The sequence below is a fragment of the Euwallacea similis genome, chromosome 3 (assembly GCF_039881205.1).
Source record: "Euwallacea similis isolate ESF13 chromosome 3, ESF131.1, whole genome shotgun sequence".
Taxonomy (NCBI): Eukaryota; Metazoa; Arthropoda; class Insecta; order Coleoptera; family Curculionidae; genus Euwallacea; species Euwallacea similis.
In genome coordinates, this window is record NC_089611.1 from 3,819,067 (window position 1) to 3,840,230 (window position 21,164).

General features: G+C 35.1%; 1 protein-coding gene across 41 annotated transcripts in view; it reads right to left on the minus strand.

The window, feature by feature from the left end:
- The window catches only part of shot (dystonin-like protein short stop), a 95,126-nt gene that overhangs the window by 61,372 nt on the left and 12,590 nt on the right, over window positions 1-21,164 (minus strand). For 18 of the 41 annotated variants that reach the window (XR_010753155.1, XM_066406720.1, XM_066406739.1 and 15 more), the window contains exons 1-4: window positions 12,635-12,768; window positions 9,550-9,863; window positions 8,749-8,810; window positions 2,932-2,949 (exon numbers count right to left, since the gene is read on the minus strand). Coding sequence is in view for 39 of the 41 variants with exons in the window: in XM_066406720.1 (XP_066262817.1) it covers window positions 2,932-2,949; window positions 8,749-8,810; window positions 9,550-9,727 (258 nt within the window). In the remaining 2 variants the exon portion in view is untranslated. The other 23 variants (XM_066406747.1, XM_066406746.1, XM_066406749.1 and 20 more) reach the window with 13 other exon arrangements.

The window sequence follows — 21,164 nt, forward strand, 5'->3', positions numbered from 1 at the left end:
GAGTGTATGTTTCCAAAAATTTTACCCATTTTTGAAACGATTTAAAGCATCATAAGCTAAGAAAATCAATACTTCAGACAATGGCCCAAATGTAGCCATTAGGAGGTGAAAAATTGACATCTAGAGCAGCTCAAAAAAACTACGGCAACAAACCTGAAAATGCCTAAATATTTTTCTTAAAACAGATATTTCACAAAACTTTACACACACGGCTGAACTCTAAGCACTTCATGGAAGCTTCGATAACATATTGTATCAATAGGAACAGGAAAGCTTTAAAAAATCTGAACTGTGGTTTGTGGATTGAACACTTCACAAAATCTGTAGAAGAGAAAACAATAAGAAATTCTAATAAATTCGGATCAAAATAGACAAGTCTAATCCAAGATTGAAGGGTATCTGAAGCTGTATTTCTCGAAAACTGCAACAGCATTGATTGACATTTTAAAGTTTTTGGAACGGCCCAACAAATTTAATTTCTTAGAGTGTGGTTGAATGTATGTATATTCCTGAGTTTCGCTTCCCAGAAAACTTGTTTTTGAGCCAATTTTCGATTGTCTAAATTTTAACTTATCTCACCACTAGTCTTTCAATTATTAAACACGAACGCTACAACCACTATTATTGTTCAAAATAAACCTCAACAAACTCGTTACATTTTAAAGAGTCATTACACTTGTTAATTGCCCCAAAAACATGCTTTGCAGCTGTTGAAAATAAATCCTCCACAAATAATGACCGAACATAAAAGTATTTTTCAAATAAGGAAAATGCTCTGTAAATATACAACCGAGTATACAACCTTGGTGCCATTTATCTGAGAAATATAAATTTATTCTTTGCTGATATTTTTAATACTGCGTGTGTGATTAATCATCGTTCCCATCAGAGAGACCGCGTTTAAAACAAAGTCAAAAAAAGGGACTAAAAACCTAAATATTTACATCAAATAAATGAAATGGTGTAAATGGCCTGCAAAGATCAACAATGTCTTTTCAGCGAATTCCTTTTAGTCAGGGAACAATGTAAGCAATTGCTCCGCAAATTTCGATCCAGAGGCGGCTCGTTGGGGCAGATACCAAAAGCGGCAACATTGCAGATATATAGATTATAATCCAGAGCTTAAGAAACGGCGGCAATGGCCTTTGAACAAGAGGTCGTACCCAGTTATAGTTAGACAGAGACATTATTTTTAGTACCGAGATTTCTTAATGCGAGAGCGTGTCGCTGTCTGCATTATAAAAATAAAAACCTTGGACTAGATTTTGCTTAATCGGGTGCCTGAGCAATAATTATTATTGTTTTACCTTTGTTATTAAATTAATGAGAGGCATTAGTTGTTTTTCACTTATAAGGTAATTTACTCATGATGTTTAGTATCCGCATATCGGCCTATAAATGCAAGAAAAACCAAGATTATACATATATAGACCGACAACCCCTGCATGTGGCGCCATCTAGTGTTGACGCATACAAACTGTAAATGTTTTTACTAAACAAGTTTAAGACAATTTTTTCCTTATTAAATTTGTGTCAATATTCTCAAATCTGCAGGGCGCCTCTGACTTTATCTCAGAAAAATATTTCATTTATTCTTGCTTGTTTCAACGCACGAATTTAGAGGATTTTTTTAAAAATAAAATAGATTCAAATTTTTCACCTTAAGACGACACCCACAATAGATGGGATAAGTTATATTTGTCGAAACCCATTTATGTTTTTACTCCGAATGCCTCATATCGCATAATGACCTACGTTGATAAAATTAATGAAAAGATTATTATAAATATTCATAGCACCAATTAATGGTATGAATGGTCAATGGTTGCAAACACCATAAAAGGTACAAGCGTCACAGGTATTATCGTTGAATTTTTCTTCGGTTTCTCTATACGACCTTATTTTTCTGCGCATTTGCAAATTAATCTCATTAATAAATGTCTGGTGTAGTGACACGTCATATTTTATCACTGAAGTAGAATTGGAACAGTAGGTGCGCACCTTCTGACCTTCCGAAGTTCATCTTAGCGAGACCGGCTGGTATAAACCCAGAGCAACGTCCTCTTCTTCTGCTCATATTAATTCTAAACCAAAAGTAGAATTAAACTTTTTCTAATGCTGCGTCAAATAAAAACCATAATAAATCATTGCAACAATGTAATACGATTAGAGCCTGTCGTGTTTCGAACATGTTTCGTTTATCGTTGGTGGTAATAGGTTTATATGCTAATGATTCTTTAAGATTTACTTGAACAAATAAATACCTACAGATTAAGTAATTGATTGACTGATAATACCTGTCTTTTGATTTTGACATCCGATATATTTTTAGTTTGTAACCTTGAAAGCTTCTAAAATTTTAAAGTTTGTGAATTATACATTCAACCACCAATAGCTAAAAAGTTTGCATCGAAAAGTACGTTTAAGTTAAGTTGTGCAAATTTTCAGAGTATTGATATTATCTGCATATTCAGTATCGATATAAAACAACTCAATGTCATTGAATCAATATCATACCTAAGAATAAATCAAGCCGGTTTTACTAAACTGATGCGTTAAATTATAGATGTTTAACCGTTTCGGAAGTCTACCTCAGACGTGTCTAATAGGGCAATTTAGTAATTTCGATATTTCTTGAAAAATCGTTCCAATAAAAATAAAAATACTTTAAATGAACGCCTAATTAAATATTCATCAATTTTAATACTCAGGATATCTACTGCAGTACATCTTCTCATAAGATAATGTCAAGGTTAAAATCACATGGCATCATTTATTAATAATCATTCAATTTTTGCGATTTTCTTAGGAACCCGATTATTAATCATTAGATTTCCACAATGTTTTCTGTTTACACACGCAATAGAATATGATTTAAAGCTACAATAACACGACCAAAATTGCACAAATCAACGTGATACGACCACCTACCTTCATGTATCTCCAATGCTGCAGTAAAAGAAAAAATGCCAAATAATAATTGTATCAGAACAGAATTTTGAAAAATGAATTCAACAAAAACATAATTTTTCTTAATAAAAATTTCTAAGTACTAATAATTATCCATCCATCGGCTCCTACCTCTAATGAAAGGGTAGCAGAGACTTGAACTCTGCAACAACAGTGAACCATTTACCACCAATATGCAATTTAATAATACACCAGCTGGACATGATTTATAAATGACTCTGAAATATGCTAATTACGCTTTAGTATCGTAATCGGATATACTCAAATCAATTCTGCTGGCTAAATAAATCTACGCTGATTACTACTGGCATTTCTATCGTCGATACCAGGGAAAATCTGCATATAATAGATCTGAAGAACAGATAACCTTGCGACTGATTGTTTATTTTAATGTCACCCACTATTATTGTGATCTGTACAGGCTTGTAATTCTCCTATTTGAGTCAAGTCTTAATTTAAAGCGGCGCCACCTATACTAGGCCCGGCCCTGATTTTATTGTAACTGGTGTTAATTACCATCGTATATTTTATAACTAAAGTACGATACACAATAAGCCGTGCAAATTGACACATGGGAATTAGAATAAAAGTCCCGCTAATGAATGTGAAATTTGTGGTAAAGGTCACTAATTCAAGGTTTCGGAACTATGCGATTTTCTAAGTCAACGAATAAATCAGTACTTGAAGTGACCTTTATTTGCATATTATGTCATGTTAGTAAATATCGAGGCCTAAAACGCACTAAACAACATTTTTATTATTATTTTTATTATTATTAACCTTGGTGATGGAACGAATGACTACTGTAAGCGCTAGCTTGAAAAATACAATTGTTTTGAAGCAGGTACATAAATAAATCTCACAATTAATTATAAACGAACAATACCCTCTATTACTCTCATTATGTTGTATTACAGCTGTTATTAGCATTGTTCCATTGCTTTTGTCTGATCCTTACTTATAGTGTCGCTGTGGTGATAGCGAGTAAAATAATAAAATTTATTGCAGGAAAATAAAAATTTTTAGTAACATAATAATCTGGCTAGTCGAAGATCGATTATTTGCTTACAAAGGTTCAGTCCACGTATTTAAGAAAATATTACATAACTGCTTGATCATTCAAGCGGAACAAATATAATTAAAACACCATAAATTTTCGACAAAAATTAAATTGCCAAAAAACGTAATCATCTTTCACTGCTCCGTATAAGCTAGTATGGAAAAATTCCAAAGTTCTCAAACAGGCCATTTCACCACATTTCCATATTTTCACGTGGTTATAAAGGAACTAGTTCACAAAAGTTTACCGGATACAAATGTTTCTTTATAGACCTCATGTCGCTCTGGTATGTGATACATCGTATAACACACGTTAAGTTCATTTGATTTGTACCATTATGTTTCCATGCAGTACTTATTGCAAGTTTCCTGCAGCATGCCTTAAAGGACAATTTGGCGGAAAATCACAGTTAGATTTTCTCCTCTCAAATCAACACACTTTCTCCTTTTTCTTACAAACTCATATGGAAAGAACAAACAATTTTCCTGTTATCTCAACTTGTCTTCGGAAATCCTCTTCAGTGAATCATAGTCACCAAATGTATTAAACTAAACAACTGCAGGGCAATTTTCCAAAGTGCTGTTTTCTTAGACATTAGGGTTATTAAATTTTGAGCTCGGTGATTAATGGTGTCTGATTACACCAATCCAAGACCAACCCTTGTTTTCGATAATAACCTACATCCTTCGCATGATTAATTCCAGTTAAAAGCTGCAAAAATTATTACTTCTAGCAAGGTTTTTCTCAGTACTCATAAAGCGTTTTCCGTTCCTTATATATTTTGCTTTCATATGCGACTTTGTCGGTTCTAAAGACCGGAACAAACATACTTGTAGACGGGCGTGAACTTCAGCAAAATTTGTGTTTTTAGCTTTTCTTTGGTAGCACCGGCGGTTTACGTGTTCTAATGTCAATGACACAAACATAACCGTAAATTATAAATAGATCCCATTTTTCCATGCAATCTCTTCTATGAAATGACACTGGATTTTTTCAATACCAAGATTTGCTCAATTCCTCATCGGCTTGCCAATTATGCCATGGATAATAAAAAACCGTTTATCTCTGTATTGATGCATCGCCATTTGTTCTGTATTTAGCAATACGCGCAGCAGCACGTGAAGACATAAAATGCTTGCACCATTAAAACTACACGCAATAAAATTCTTGTTAAGGAATTCAATACATGTTGTTGTCAGTATTTAGAAGATGCGTGTTTGAAAATTATTACGATGCGGGATTTGGATTGTCACCATTCACAGTTTTAGAAGCATTTTGAGCATCTTTAACAAGAGAAACTTTAGATTAAGACGGCGAAAAACGAATGAATAAATATGGTGGTTGCAAATCTTTCACTTGTTGATTTCCTGTAATTTTCTGGCTTTCAGTTTTTGACCACATTCATATTAGTCAGCCCACTGTCTACAATAGCTTTCTACTCACTGGTTATAATTAGCGTTGCACACTAACGATAACGTCGAAATTATGACAAAATAACATTAACGCGTGTTAAAATAATTGGCGCACAAACTCCCTGTTAACTTTCATTAAGTTACACTACAAAAGTTGCATTGCAATACCATTACCTAAATTAGATTTTAACGACCACAATGTTCACCTCAATGTTTGTTAAGTCGAATAGGGCTTTTGGCCCTCCGAGGTTTGACCAAGGGACTACGTATTTAATTTTGAATTTTTCTTTGAGCGGTCTTCGTTAGCTGATATATTGGTGCAATATAACATTCATACTATGGCAGCTAGTGTGAAATAAAAATAGAAAATATCATAGCCAGTTTACTTTTAAATTTAGTTGAGTCCGCTGCAGTCCCATGTCGACACACCAGTATTAGAATCCTTCAATCGCAATATACTAAAAGTAAGAGGGCGTGACAGCATTCCAAAGAAATGACCCAAATAAATAAATCAGTGCAATGTCTAGACAAGTTCCCATGTTCTTTCTTCCATATTTTACTGATTTAACCATTTACCAGGACTTAATAGTTAATTTTCCTTGCAGCAAAAAGCTGGGAATTCGAAAACGTCAATTCCCAGGTGAGACGTTTCAACACTTGCTTGTTGCACAAAAACCGCGATTTTCTTTCGCGTGACATTAAAGGCTACTCTTTCTGAATATCCTAGTTGAAACTCAACGCTGCAGCCTGTTATTTTTCTCACCTTAATATGGACATCTCGTGCTGGTAGGTCTTAATTTGATGGGTGCTTTGAAGCATATGGCAGCTATGGGAGCGACCACTCCTTTTCAGCCCTTGGTTACTCCTCGATTCCGTTTCTGGCCTCGCGAAATTATTCGCCATGGGCAGAATTCTAAGTTATAAAACTTCTTGGTCACTTCCGCTGTTTCTGCTTTAAAGCCTTCTTACCATCAGCGTTTATAAATAATAATTCGAATCTACTAAACACGGAAGTTTGGCGTGCACGGCGGACATTAGCGGTCTGAAACGTGAGGTTTTCTATTGTAATCTAATTTGTGTAACTTGCTAAGCACGCTTATCCACAATATCGTAAGGCTTTACTATGCTTCGCATAAACGTGGATTATGGAACTTCTTTGTTCAAATTGTATGGAGAAATTTGAATATATGCAATGTATATTTTGCCTTCAAAGGACGCTTGCTGATTAATATGATCCTAATCGAAATTGTCATGTGGAACTAAATTTCGGGATACCCACGGGGCAAGAAATTCAGAGTACGAAAGAGAAAATTTCATATTTTGAGAAACATTAAGGAACTATCCGGGCAAAAATTTTATGATATTAAGCTTAAATCAGCCATGTCACATATAGTCCGTACTTAAAGTTGTCGTGATAAATCTACAAGCGACGATGATAACATGGACAATGAACATTCCGAAGTTACGCAAATATGCGACGTTTACGAAGGTCTGGAAATTGTCATTCTTTGTAAAGGTCTAGAAATTATCACTCAAGGAAATTCTTTTATTATTGGGAAATAACACCTCACACCAGTAGGGGTTGTTGAAACGTGATCATTAGTCCTGTCGCCCAAAAATAAAAGAAAAGATGAGTAATCTGCCTCACGCAAATAAAACATATTTCCAAGAAAAATATTCTCGTGATCCTTTCTTTACATCCAAAAATGAAACGTTTGAAACAGTCTTCTTCTCCCGAGGATGCCACACCATGTTTCAACTCCTTTTGCGACACACATTTGAAATCACTTTTCACAAGAGATTGTAGATGGTAGGCGGTGTAATGTCCAATTATTTATTTATGATTCACACTTTTCATCTGAATCACTTTGAAATGTGTCTTGCCTTTTTATGGACAATTGACATTGTCGGTGAAAAACGCTCTATCTCCTCCTCGAGTGTTATCACGTATTGTAGTCGTAAATCGACACCCATCTTGTTTATTGTTGCCTGTTTGCTAAACAATGGTAATGGCGGCCGAGAATTCACAAGTGGCCTTTGTGTACCAAGTGACGAAAGACATGGTTATGAGATTATAATATAATGCATATACGAGTTGGAAGAGAGGTTTCGGGCATTCTAATTGCTGATTAAGTTGGTAAATTTGGATGAGGTGCGGCTACAGAACTAAATAATGTATTCAGAATATAGATTTCGAAGAAAAATATTACGTGGCGAACTTATATCTTCCAAAATCCAACTAAGTAGCTAAGACGTCATTGTAAAAGGCGTAAGTTTCAGCATTAGGTACATTCAGGGAATGTACAGCAATTGAGCGTTGCAGTAGTTTAAATTGGCTGACTGCTTTTAGTCTGTTATCATTCTACAAGTAGCCGTTAATTTGATCTTGTAAAACCTTAAGACGCAAATTTCCAACTTTCTAGGGTAATACGGTTTACCGTTTTAAGTCAGCGCTATAAAGAAATGTAACCGCTGTAATAAAGCGCTGCAGCGCAGCTGCCCTCTGAACGCCCATTTATATTTTTTTTCTGTCCAACAGGCACTTCCACTTGACTATCAATTTTGAGAAAGGCATCTATAAGTATATCATTTTCTTCAAAATTTCAAACTTATTTGCAATTTTCCTATAAAATGAAGCACTAAAGGCGGCGTTTCTTTCAAAACCTCGTCATTCGTTCCAAAAGCGCAATTTGCGCAATTTATGGCACTCGTTTGCGCGTTACAAGCCACCAATGCTATTTCATTAGCTCTGATGTTGAGAACGACACCGTATATGGATGCGGCTTAATATACGAAGTAGCTCTCCAATAAAAATCGCGACTAATGAGATTTTTTGGCAGTCGTAAGGCCGTGTGAGATTTGCGAGATCTTGACCCTTTTAGGCCCAGCAGAAATGCGAATTTCCAAAATGATTATGCAAGCATACATACTATAAGTCCGACAATAATTTTGCACAAAATAGCGGTATTCTGAGTCTACACAATTGAATTTGTGGGAATTCCTACGATGCACTATGATGGAGAAAAGAACCGTGTAATGGAAATATGGTCTTCTTGGTGATAGAAGGTTCGCAGTTCACCGGATTTGAACCTATTTGATATCCGAGCACATGGGGGGCAACAGCAAATAGTCTTACTTGGATAATAAATTATACCGCGCAATATGACTTCGGTCCTCCGATTTCACCGGATTTCACGCTTATCGACCACCATACATTAAAAATTTTCATCAGTCAAAATGGTTTTCTTATATGGTATATCACGGTGGAGTGGATAACCTTATGGGCGTTACACAAACGTTACATACCTTTTTCAGATGTTTGTTGACCCATTTTGTGAATGTCTTCTTTTGGACGGCGTCTCTCTCATCTGCAAATGGAAGAAAAGGCGTGTTGAAAGTCACTCTTAATCAATTTATTAATTCAAAACACAACAACGTATTCATAGTGGATACTAGTGTGGTGTGACATTTCATGACTTCAAAGAAGATGAAGTGGAAAAGTGTTATATTTTTGAATAAACTGGTACTTTAATGTATACACTTTGCACTATTTTTAACATCCGGAGGTGTTCCGGCATATTAAACATTTTTCCATTCCTAACTGTTAGCGGCACCATCCTTGTTAACGTTCTTCTTCACAGACGCGTTCGAAGAATGATGTTATTCATCTTTTATCGTACGTTATCCGGATGAATAAGTTATGGGGTCGCGCCACCATCAAGACTAATGTGGTTCCAATCCTATCGGAGCCAGGCAATGTGTTTTCACTTAAGATATACTCATAACTCATACAGGCGGCCATAATACTTTACAACGTGTATACGAGCTGGAATAATTGATTTTTAATTTTGACTGAATGTTATCGATAATGGTTATTAAAGTATTGAGCTTTAAAAGTTACACAGAAAAATTGGTTTACAGTCTGTTTTATTGTCGGTAAAACAAATATACAAAACAAAAATCAGCATCAACATAAACAAAACCATACAAACCACACCCATCAGCTGCCTATTTGGTTAGTTCTCCCTCCAAGGAATCAGCAAAGCCTCTCCAAAAATCGACACACCAACATGCTAAGCAACACTCATTTAAAACCCACCACCGTACCTGAAGTAGCCTGAATAAATAAGTCCCATATAGTACCTTTGAACTTGGTTAAGTTCTCCTCGTAGCCCTGGGGTACATCCTGTTCAGCCTTACGGTATTTTTGAGGGGGAGCGTCGTTGTAGATCGAGTCCCTGGGGTCGAACCCTAACTTCTCCTTGTAGTAGTTTTGCGTGGACATGGTCACTTAGTTACGCACATTAGACTAGATTACTTTACTAGAGTCTTTTAAAGGAATGTATCGTTGATTGAGTCGTTGCTTTAGAGTTGATTCTTGGGATGATGATGCACTATATTATACACTTTTATTACCGAATCTGAAAGAGAAGTTGGTTGCTATTACTATTTAAGGGTGGTTTTTATAACCTTAGGGGCTGTTGGCAGATGAAAGTCTTCGATAGGCGATGGTGGTACCACATTTTTTAATTCTAAAGGAAAAATCGATAATAGTGCTGTGTGCATTGTAATGCTTACATTTGCATGTGATATAAGGCAGCAGACTGTGGGTCGCAATCATATGCCTTATCAGCCGGTTTGTTATTTAACGGTCTGATTCCCCCCTGTTAGACAGGGGTCCTTGAATGCGAAACACATGGTCGTTATTGTTGGTTTTTGAAAGAGCGACCAATTGCTACAAAGAAGTTTTAATTTCTACACAAGAGAAATTCATTTTGATCTTGAAAGGTGACCGAGATAGAGCACTTGTCTTTGTCGATTTCGTGCCTCCATATTAAGATAAATTATATGCAATTTAAAGTCTAGTTTTTAATCCATCTCACTTTTTCAGGACAGTTTCTTTAACATTTTCTTAACGTATGCACCATATATCGTATTTTTTTTAAGTTGTGTGATCCAAATTCACGCTCTTATTTACTTTCACACATAAAATGACACATTCCAAACATTCTCAACGACATAATGGATAAACAAATAATATATATTTGTTTATCCATTATTGCCTGCAAATATTACATGAATATTGAGCAGTAAACCCACTTTCTCCTCTAATTTAATCCATCGTTATACCAACATTCACGGGAGATAATTCAAAGTTAACCTGGAAGTTACTGATAACACATTCAGTCGCCTTGAGCATAGCTTAATATAGAAATGATGAAAAACTATGGTGGAAACGTCATTAGTATTATTTATTAATGTTCAGAAGTTGATGGTTAAAAGGAAAAACTGGTTTTTATTTGCTCAAATAATGCGGTAGCACCTCAATAACAGTAATTTAGATTTACAAATACGGAATTCTGCGATGACAAAATAATAGATTCGGCAAAGACGGGAAATGTTTGAAAGATATAGTCATCATAACTGCACTTGAAGGTAATTTCTGCATTTAGATCATCATTCTCGGAAGAAGAGATGACAAAACCATAAAACTAAAAAGTATTCGAAGGTTCACAAATTTCGTCACAAGTTATGACACAATTTTATAATTATTCAGCCAGAAGTATTTAAATATTTGCCTGTCGTATAATTTGGCAACAGGGAGAAATAGAGATTTAGATATTCCACAAACCTAAAAGAAAACTCAATCTAAATTCCTCATGAGCTTTATTTTTTTGTCCCTCAAGATTCGTATATTTATTTTAAAAATGACGCTACCGTTTCACAATCTTACCTTCTTCACCTGTACCGAAACAATCTGGTGGGCGACGGTGGTACCATGTCAAAACGCCCATAAAATTGCCCAAACAATTCGTTTAAACGATAAATCGTGTCGTCGGCTTAAGTTGCCGAAACTTCGGTTAAGTAATGTGGTTCGTCGATTACCTCTCTAAACCCGATCTACCTGTGGTTGGTACTAATGGATATTAGTCGTAAAATTATTTGGAAAACAAGTTAATCTGGGGAAGATCGGAATAAAATTAAAGCGACATTAGGGTAATATGGTTGTATTACATACACATTGTGGAGTATTTTGTTATGAAATGGATTAATGGTAAAAATTGCTCTTTGCAGGTGCTTGAAACATCGGAAAATAAAATACGAAACTATAACGAGGCATTCTAAACACTTATTTCTTGGTTCCAATAGTTCAGGTTATCCGTTTATCACGGATGAAGACCATTGTAATTCCATTTTTTTTTCAACAATTTCATTTCTGCCAACAAATTAAATCCTAGGAAGCATTATTTTGCTAAAATTTTAAGATTGTAAGTTGATAAGTTGTGAAGTCATATATTCCCGAGTAAATTCCCTTTAAACTGGAATACCAAATCTAGCTATTATCCCAATTGTCCCAATCTTCCAAATGTAACCGTTCAACTGCAAAATTCCTATTAGAACTTATAATTACAAAGGACTATTGACAACACAGCATAGTCTTCGACAGCCTTATGTCACTTTTGCTTTTCACAGAATCATTGACAGCAATCATAACAAAAGATAAACGCAATATTGCCATTTACTGACACATATAGTTGAACTATTGACTACTTTGAATTGAATTTGGATACTATTTGAAGTATTTATTGCCACTATCCTAAATGCACGGAGAAGGATCGTCCTTTTAGTCACTATCTATAAAATTTGGTAATTAGTCGATTAGATGATCTGAGGATTTAGTAAGCGCAAATTCTTACAGGTATTTATGTAAAATGTTTGTCAATTATGTGACTAGTCTATTAGTTGAAAAAAGTTTTGGAAAAAAAATCTTGACTTAGATAATAACTAACTTTAGAATAAATATTTTAAGCTCATGAAAATTTAGATTTGATTTGATTAGATTTGAAAAATAATAAGTAGTTACTTGCCACAACCAAAATCAAGACTTCTCATGTCAAACCAGAAACCTCCACTTTGCATAAATTTTCCGGTTGGAACGCAACCTTGGGTGAACAAAAGGGGGACAGAATCTTCTCAGGCCCATTACCCAAAACATGATCAGGCCGAACAATAACAACTATTATCAACTATTCCTATCAAAACTCCGGGTTCAGCGAAGCGAACGGCGACGAAGAACCATCGGTACCATCACGCATCACCATCGCCCTTCGGGCAATCACCAAGAATTCCGCTATTCAACAGCCACCGACTATGAAAGGCCAGATAATGTGCCGTTATTACAGACACTTACAAAGTTCAATTATATGGCACGTAAAAAATAACGACGACGAATCTAAGGTTTGGAGCACGGATGATCGACGCGCAAGCGCACTTCCCAGCGCTATTCAACTGTTCGGCAATCGGCGGACAACTGACTGCTGAAGTGGCCAGCTCGAATGAAAGAACATCGGCGGCAGATATGGGCGGCAATGTTACCACATATGGGACAAACGTACGACTATGGTGGGCAGTTTCATGGGTACTGCCTCGGAAGAAATGGACAAAAGTGATAGCAATGGAAATTGCACTTAAGATGGTGTCGAGCTAGTTTCCTGACCATATATCTTGCTGGATTTAACCTACAAATGTTAACTTGACGATGGTACATTTTCTGATATTGATAAAGATGATTGCGTGGGATTGGCATCAATATAGAAGTACATAATCACATAGAGCAACTAATAACAGATAATAAACACATCAGGTGCAATTTAAAGCAGGCACCCATAATAGAAGGTGTGGGCCGTTGGTGAGAAAAACCTGTACGATCCTTTTTGGGAGATGCCTGATCTCGCTCAACATACGACTCAGACTTTGACGTAATTTCTTTATAACGATTCGCCGTTTTTGGAAATCGAAAGTTTTCGAACAATTTTGCTGGAATCGAGTGGAAATTACTAAACGGCTGAAAGGAAATGGGCATGCTGTGATAATGATAAAATTGAAAAGAGGATGTTAAGACTGCAAGAAAAAGTTGTCAGACGCCTTTGATGAATTTTTGCGAATATGTTCGCTGAGTTGACTGTTGTGGATCCTACAGCGACCTGGAATATTTGTTGAGTGTCAACTTGAAACAGCAGTTTGAGACTCTGGATACCTCACTCAAAAATGCATGCTTCTTGAAGCCTTTTCCACACCACAACACAATAAAAGCGATTAGATCTAGAAAATATTAAAAGATGTTACCAAAACATAATTTGCATTTTATGGGCAGCGATCCAATTTCCATTAAAACTCCATAATGGTATTCGCCATGCGTTAAAAATCAACCATATTACAATAACTTAACCAGCTTGATATCACTTTGGTACATCGTCAAAATACTTCACATTCCTAACACCAAATGCCACTGCCTAACAAACACATTAAATAGATATTTTATGTGAACTATGAAATCACCTTTGCTTTAAGATCTATCAGCGATAACGAAGGTGATGTATTATTTAGAATTATTAAGCAGTATGCAGCAGTAGCCCAATAATGTACGAATAATATACAGTATGTATCACCTGTCTTCATCTAAGTTGTTAATAATAATGGCCATGTTAAGAAACAACCATGTACATACTATTATCTTTGTGTACCATCGTATAAATGGTCTTAGCAGGTGTCGATTCAATGACGATCGATTAATTAAACGGTTTGAATAATGCATCAAAAAAGAAAATCTGATTTCTTATTCTTTACAGAAGGTTTTTCATTGACTCAGCAAGTTGCAGAAATTGAAGAAGAAAATATATTCTATGCATTTGTGGCGGATTACTCATATTTTCTTCAAGTAGTATGTTTGAGAATAATGACGCACACTAGTAGGTGTTGGAGTTTTCTTCCAAGCCCTTAGTAAAGGGTGCATGTTGTTTTCAGTTGAATTTAATTGAGATTACTGTACAGTTTCAGACCTACTGGTGTCTGTACAAACATCGTAACAGAAATGCATTTAACAATATTTTTAAATTATTGTAATTGTTGAGCTTGTTATATCTGTTTATTTGTTTCGAAGAAAAATTTTAAAGCAAATTTGATAAAAAGTGATAAAACCCTGTGTAACCACAAGGAACCGAACCAAATATAGGATTACAATCCCCAACCCAAGGAACCAGTAGGTGTGAACCATTTAGTGTGTATCGGCACAATGGTTTGTTGGTATTTAAAATTCACACGTGGGAGTCACAGTTGGCAAATAGTGTTATTAAAAACGTCCAAAAGTGGACTTTTACGCGATTTATATGGTATATGACACGATTTTTAACGCCCGCCAGGTATGATGTAGCTAAGCCTTCTTAACCTACTTAAGAAACGGCAGTTATACATCTTGTCCGTTAGTGAGATTTATTAATTAGAGACCGAAAGTTTTAAGAGAGATTTGCAACAACTATTAGAGAGAAACACTAATTGTGCATAATGGCTAGTGGGCGCAAAGAACGATAATAATGCAAAAATCTACTGCCGGCAACATGTAGGCCATATGTGGTTGTTCGGTACATGGAACCAGAAAGTAAAAGTAAATATTTTGGTGGCGTTTTTGAGTCGTTTGACACACCTGGTTGCATATGCAAAGTAAAGCATGAATCATAATGAATATGCTTATAAGCATACGAATTTTTCATGGGTTTAATGAAGAAATTGTAATCGAAGATGGGAGTTATTTTCATGGAGTATCGAGTACGTGGGAAAATGTAACACATGCTTATCGAAGATTTTTTAATATACAGTTTTAAAATATGTATGTTTAAGAGATTGAAAGAACAATTTAAAAATAATTTTAAAAATATCAATCCTGCTTTTATACATTGATGAGTGATACATTGACAATATCTGAACGTTTACGTTACTGAATATTGAAAACTCAAAAGATTTTTGAACTCGATTTATGAAAAATCGGTGACGTCCAGAGAAATGTGACGTAAAAGGGAATGCACCTTCTACAATCTTAATTTTTGAAAATGTATGTAAACTCAGATAAATCAAGTACGTCTATGACTCTTCTGAATATCAAGGACTTCGAAAAAGTTTACAAAACTGGACTTGAGAATAATTAGGAGGGTTAGAGAGGAGGGCGAGATTAAAGTGTGGAATAAAAGGAAAGTCACCGGTCGTTCCCTTAAATAATTGTTTGTAATCTGAGAAACTTTAATTTGTTGACGAGGTTTCCTGCAATCTGAAGCCAGAGCTTAAGCATTTCACTTTTATTCAGATTAGTTGCTTTATAAACACATTTCTGATATATGTATATCTGACCCAATCAACAAAATCAACCCATTTTCCCACGACTAGCAGCCATTCATTATATGTTAAATACTAAAAGTTTCAACACCTCCCCAATATAGTCTTATTTGCCCAGCATTTTCTACGTGTTCTACTGTACATATTTGAATAATTCTTCGATACACTCGGTATCGATAAACAGAAAACCCACGCTATTGACGTCAGAAAACGTGTCACTATCATTAATATGTATAGAGTTTAGTAATATGCACTTTCCATTTCCAATTAATCTAGCGGCAAGTCTGAGCTAAATTAGGTTTCATACTGAGTACAAAGAAATCCTCTAACAAGTCTGATGACATGTACTTACGTTTTTTGAGCTTGTTCCTCACACCGAATTTTACACCCAAACCAATCATTTTCCAGGTTGGTACTAAGATATTTAGGGAATTATTGACATCATTGATGGTTAATTGAAGTAGGCGAAATAATCACCATTAACAGCAATTATGGCTAAAGTGGAACTCTCCTCAATGGGCGTCATCTTTTAATTAAGTTCTTCTGTACGTAATTAATTTCCAAGGCAACTGCAGTAGGAACCTACATAATTAGCCGTTACACGCAAGTATTTAATGAATAAACAAATCGGTTGCAAATTATGATATCGCTGATGAATGGATTCTGTAGGTGTAAATCAGGGTGCGGCAAATATCAAAAAACTGATCTTGGAAAAACGAAATCCTCAAAACTTGTCAGCCACCAGGGTTCGTCAATTGCTTATATAAGCACTAATAAGGTATCAATAGTACTCTTCTCTCTATTTATTTTTATTACCGTATAATACCACAAATAATGGTAGTATCCACCTAGATAGAAAAACCGATCTCCTACGGCTCTGGTTGGTCGTGGTATAACGAGTTTCGAGGTGCAAAGGCGTTTTATATGCTATCGCGGAATTTTGTGTTAGGAGTGGTCCGAAATTAGAAGTGAGTCAAAAGAAGAAGTCCTAATGAGGCTACTAATGATGTGCATGAAATTAATACGGACAAGTCCTTGAGGATAGGCTCATGAAAACTTGACACCTAGGAGAAGAGTTAGACGTATTAATAATTCTCCCAAAACATATCTTAAAATTAAATACATTGATAAAGAATAAATACCATCGTCGAACGGTACTAACGATCAATTCCCATGGTCGGTTAAATGCGGTACTCTTCCTCGCTGACATTTTGAATTATGCATATTACGTTATGTAATTAAAGGATTCTCAATATGCAAATTAAGTTGATGGTGGCGAGCTTGCTATTTTCTTCAGTAATGAAAACAGTTCCCAGTTTATTTGCTCCCTAATGGTATACCTCACAGCCAATAAAATTCCAATTCCTGTTAATCACAACATAAAAGTGCAATAACGTAGGTGTATATCAATGACATCAGCACGCGTTGAAGTGATCCTTCAACACTGATATGCCGTTAACAAATCAAGGAAAGTATTGATTTGAATGGAAATTAGGATTTTTTCAATTATTAATTTTCAAGCCAAATTCATCGAAAACTATTAATAACAAAAACCCTTTAAACACATCCTATCATAAGGTCTTAAACTGAAACGAAATAAATTGGTTTTGGATGGAAAATATATGTTCGTTATTGGCCTCTTGAAATTTAAAAGCAAGGTCACCAACTCTAGACCGCGAAGGACGAGAAATCTAGTTTGGTGTATAATTCGCCTGAAGATGAGGGTCATCCTGGACAAGTCTAGTTGAACTGGTAAAACTGCCTGCAACCAGACAGTAGTACACTCTCGCTTTTAACTGTCGTGGTGGGTCCTTATAAAGGAAGAGTTCAAGTTGGGTATTAACAGGAAGACAAATTACGCAATAAGAAAATATGGAAATGCTTCCGAATACAGTGTTCCCTAGAAAAGAAAATATGATAAATAGTTGAATAAATATCTCGAAAACTTTCTACAACATATTATTTCATAACAGAAAATATTATATAGTATTGTTAATTAACTCGTCGCGCCGAACAAATGCAGTGATTCACATGGCCGTATAGGTGCATTTCACTTTTCACTGCACCTGTTCAACGTGACGAGTTTTCTTTAATTCTATTCCCATTTTTGCCCAATATAGTCCTGATGCTTTCAACTTTCGATAATTTGTAGTGAGAAAATGATTATAATTGCATAATTAGGTTTGTAGCGAGATTAAAAAGGTCATTTCGATCATTTATCACGTTTTCAGAACGTTTTGTATTCATAGGCACAAATTTGCATAATTAATATATTATTGGACGGGCATATAATGAAATCTATAGTTCCCAAAGGAGAAGTTTTCTTTTGAGTTCAATTTACCTCCGGGGATGATGTTCGTTTGATGCGAGTAAAATACTGTACTTGATACACAGCTAAACATCTGTACTTTCCGCAAATTTGCTAAAAATACCCTTTTAAATAATTTCGTTACAAGAAGCCATTGTCGTTTACCTTTTAACGCCAAATCCTAATGTATCAAGATATCACAAGTTGACTCACCCAAAATTTTTTGCAGTACCCCTCTGGAAAGCTAATTACTTAGATCCAAATAACCAGGGCTGTACTTTTTAATTTGAAGCGCGCATGTGTTTTTAAATTTAACTTTAATCAATCAATTTCCTCGCATTTTGCGTTTCAAATTTTGATTTATAAAAAATGCATCCTACAAAACAGTTCATAAATTGTCCGAAAAAAATTAGGGAGATACAATGTGTGTATCAGTAATACAAAAAGTATTATTTTTAGGGACAAAAAGTCTATTTTTAGCCAAGTATAACCCGATCCAGGGGATCAGTAATGATTTTTCAAAAATAGAAATCTGTTTTCAGGTCTACCTACACATTATCCTCACCCTTCAATACGATCTTGGTAATTTATAATTAACCTATAATCACAGACTGCGTAAGTTCGGAATGGAGTTCCAATATTTAGTAGCGTTAGGGATAGAAATATCTATTCACACTTCTACATACATACTAAAATATAGAAAAATATTTTTGCTTAACAATGGATTCCTTATCATTTTAATGATAATTAATTACTTTACATAGACCAGAGCAATTTAAAAAATGGGTCAAAGTCTAAATAACAGGAGTTCAAGTTTTGACTCTAAAAGCTACCCAATTTATACCTAAGTAACTTACTTATTATGTGGAGAATTTCATTCACCACCTACTCTACAACCTACTTTTCCAAATATTTGATCATTCATTTAGCAAATAATTTTAGTAAATTTTATATTATATGTCAAAAGTCAACTATCAACTGTCGGTATGATTTACGTCATATATGTCACCCAAGTTGTCATTATTGAAGTTGACGGTCCAATTCTAAAATCTCCAGACAAATTTAATATGACATCTGTTTTCAATCATAATTCGAATTAAATATTTCTGCGGCCAACACATGTATGTATATTTTTGGGGAATTTACCAATCGGACAATTGTTATTTTACCTACTTCAGAATGAATACTCTGTCCATGTGTTCTCGCAATATATTTTCTTATGAAAACATTTTTTTTAATATGTAATTTTAAACTATGTTTAAAAATAAATCGTTTTAAATATACAAGCTCTGTTAGTACTTATTTACGATTACAATCTCATGAAATTCATGAGTTAACATTCCGACCTTATTTTTCATGCTTCATTGTATGAGCATTGTTAGAAGAAAAATCTTAGATGACAACGTATTGGGCAAGTTTAAACAGGTGTTCACAAAGAAGACCTGGATGGGGTTAATTAAATATCTTTGTTTACCTAAAATGAGGATTTTGGCTAAGTACTGCTATTTGCGTAGATTGACGACAACGTTAAGCAAATTAAGAGTTTTCAAATATTTACCTGGATTAATATCTTCGTGTTGATTCTAAGACTATTATTTCATTGTTTGTGATTTTAACAACAAAATCATTCCAATAATTGAGTAATTAGGATTTTTATTTCCAGACTGTTTGTTTAGCAAAATGACATATTTATACTATATCATAAGAGAAAACTAATGTTTTTGGGATATTATTTGGAATAATAGCTATGTCTTTACCACTAAAATTCAAAATGAGTGATGATACTTAACACAAGTTTTTGTATTACATGTTACCTAATGTAGGTAATATATCAGGTACAATGTGCGATTATACCTATATCTTATCGTTTTATATGTGTATATTCGCATCCAAGTCCTTGGTAAGTTAGCTGTAAAGGCACGTAAACAAGTGATTCTTTTCTAAATTAATTTTTAATATACATATGCATTCCTTCAAATTCGGTTCCTTCTTATTTTTAGTCTAAAGACAAAGTATTAATTTTTAATGCATTTTGCATGAATATTTACATCTCACGTTTACTCAAAATGGCTAAAATTAGAAGCGTTTTCATTATTCTCAGTTACAGGATATCTAGTGATCTGTTTGTTATAGGTTTCGAGTGTTACACAGATTGCCATCGGTTTGGTTCGACACTAGGTCAGGACAGTATACATGAATTTAAAATAGTTCAAATGAGGTATAATTGACAGACATTTATTCACATTAACTCAAGCTCAAATCATAACTACCTAATCCAATTCAAAATAACATTCAATAAGAGTCATAAATTTCCCGCAAGTGAGTGGAGCGTCAATGCAACGCTAGTAGGGGTTTGAAATGAGTATATAAATGAGTGATTGGATAGTTTATGAATTCCTGCGTTACTCTTCAAATAAGTTAACGCAGGACAGTTCCTTTAGCTCTCTTCACTTACTCGCTACCTCGTGAAGACACTGTATCTGAGCAGTCATTGAATTGCCCTCCTTACTTATTTTACAATGCGAAAAATATGCTCATTGCCATAACGTTTTGCATGTTGGAAGTCAATTATAGGAAATTAAGCAAAATTAACCTATATGCACACCAATTTTCATTCAAAGGTAATTTTTGCGAAATACCTCGATGACTCAAACCATGCCCGCTCATTAACCACCATCGCAAATCGAAGTGTTCCCATCGTCATTGATCAAGCAACCAACACAAACCAAACCTAACCTGAATCCTGATTCCGGTACGGCCTGCGGCTAAGCCGAGGTGGCGATTAACTATGAATGCGGGGTCGTCAGTGCGTTTTTCGACGGATGACCGCGTTTCGACTATACGACACCACCAGGGCAAGCCCTTACTTCAAGGCACTTCCGATTATCTCACCATATGCCCATTATTTCGATCGCACTCGATTTAGCCTACGTAAAAACCGTACGTAACCGTGGTACTCCCGTAAACGATCCGCGGTGAACTGCTCACCTGTACGGACAGCGTTGCCGTCGCACTTTGATGAAAACTCTCTAGAATTGTTTATTCATCAATCAGTGTTAGTTGCGGAGAGAACAAGACTTATTTTTGGGGATTAGTTGATGAGATTTATTGTCTTGCCTCGAATTGATGGATGACAGGTGTACGCATTATTTTTGCTACAATCGCTAGTGTTTCAAGTGCTTCGAAGGACCGAAGATCGTATTTTTCAATAGGTCCTTCACCCAAAAAGCTTTTTGATCAGCATCAGGTT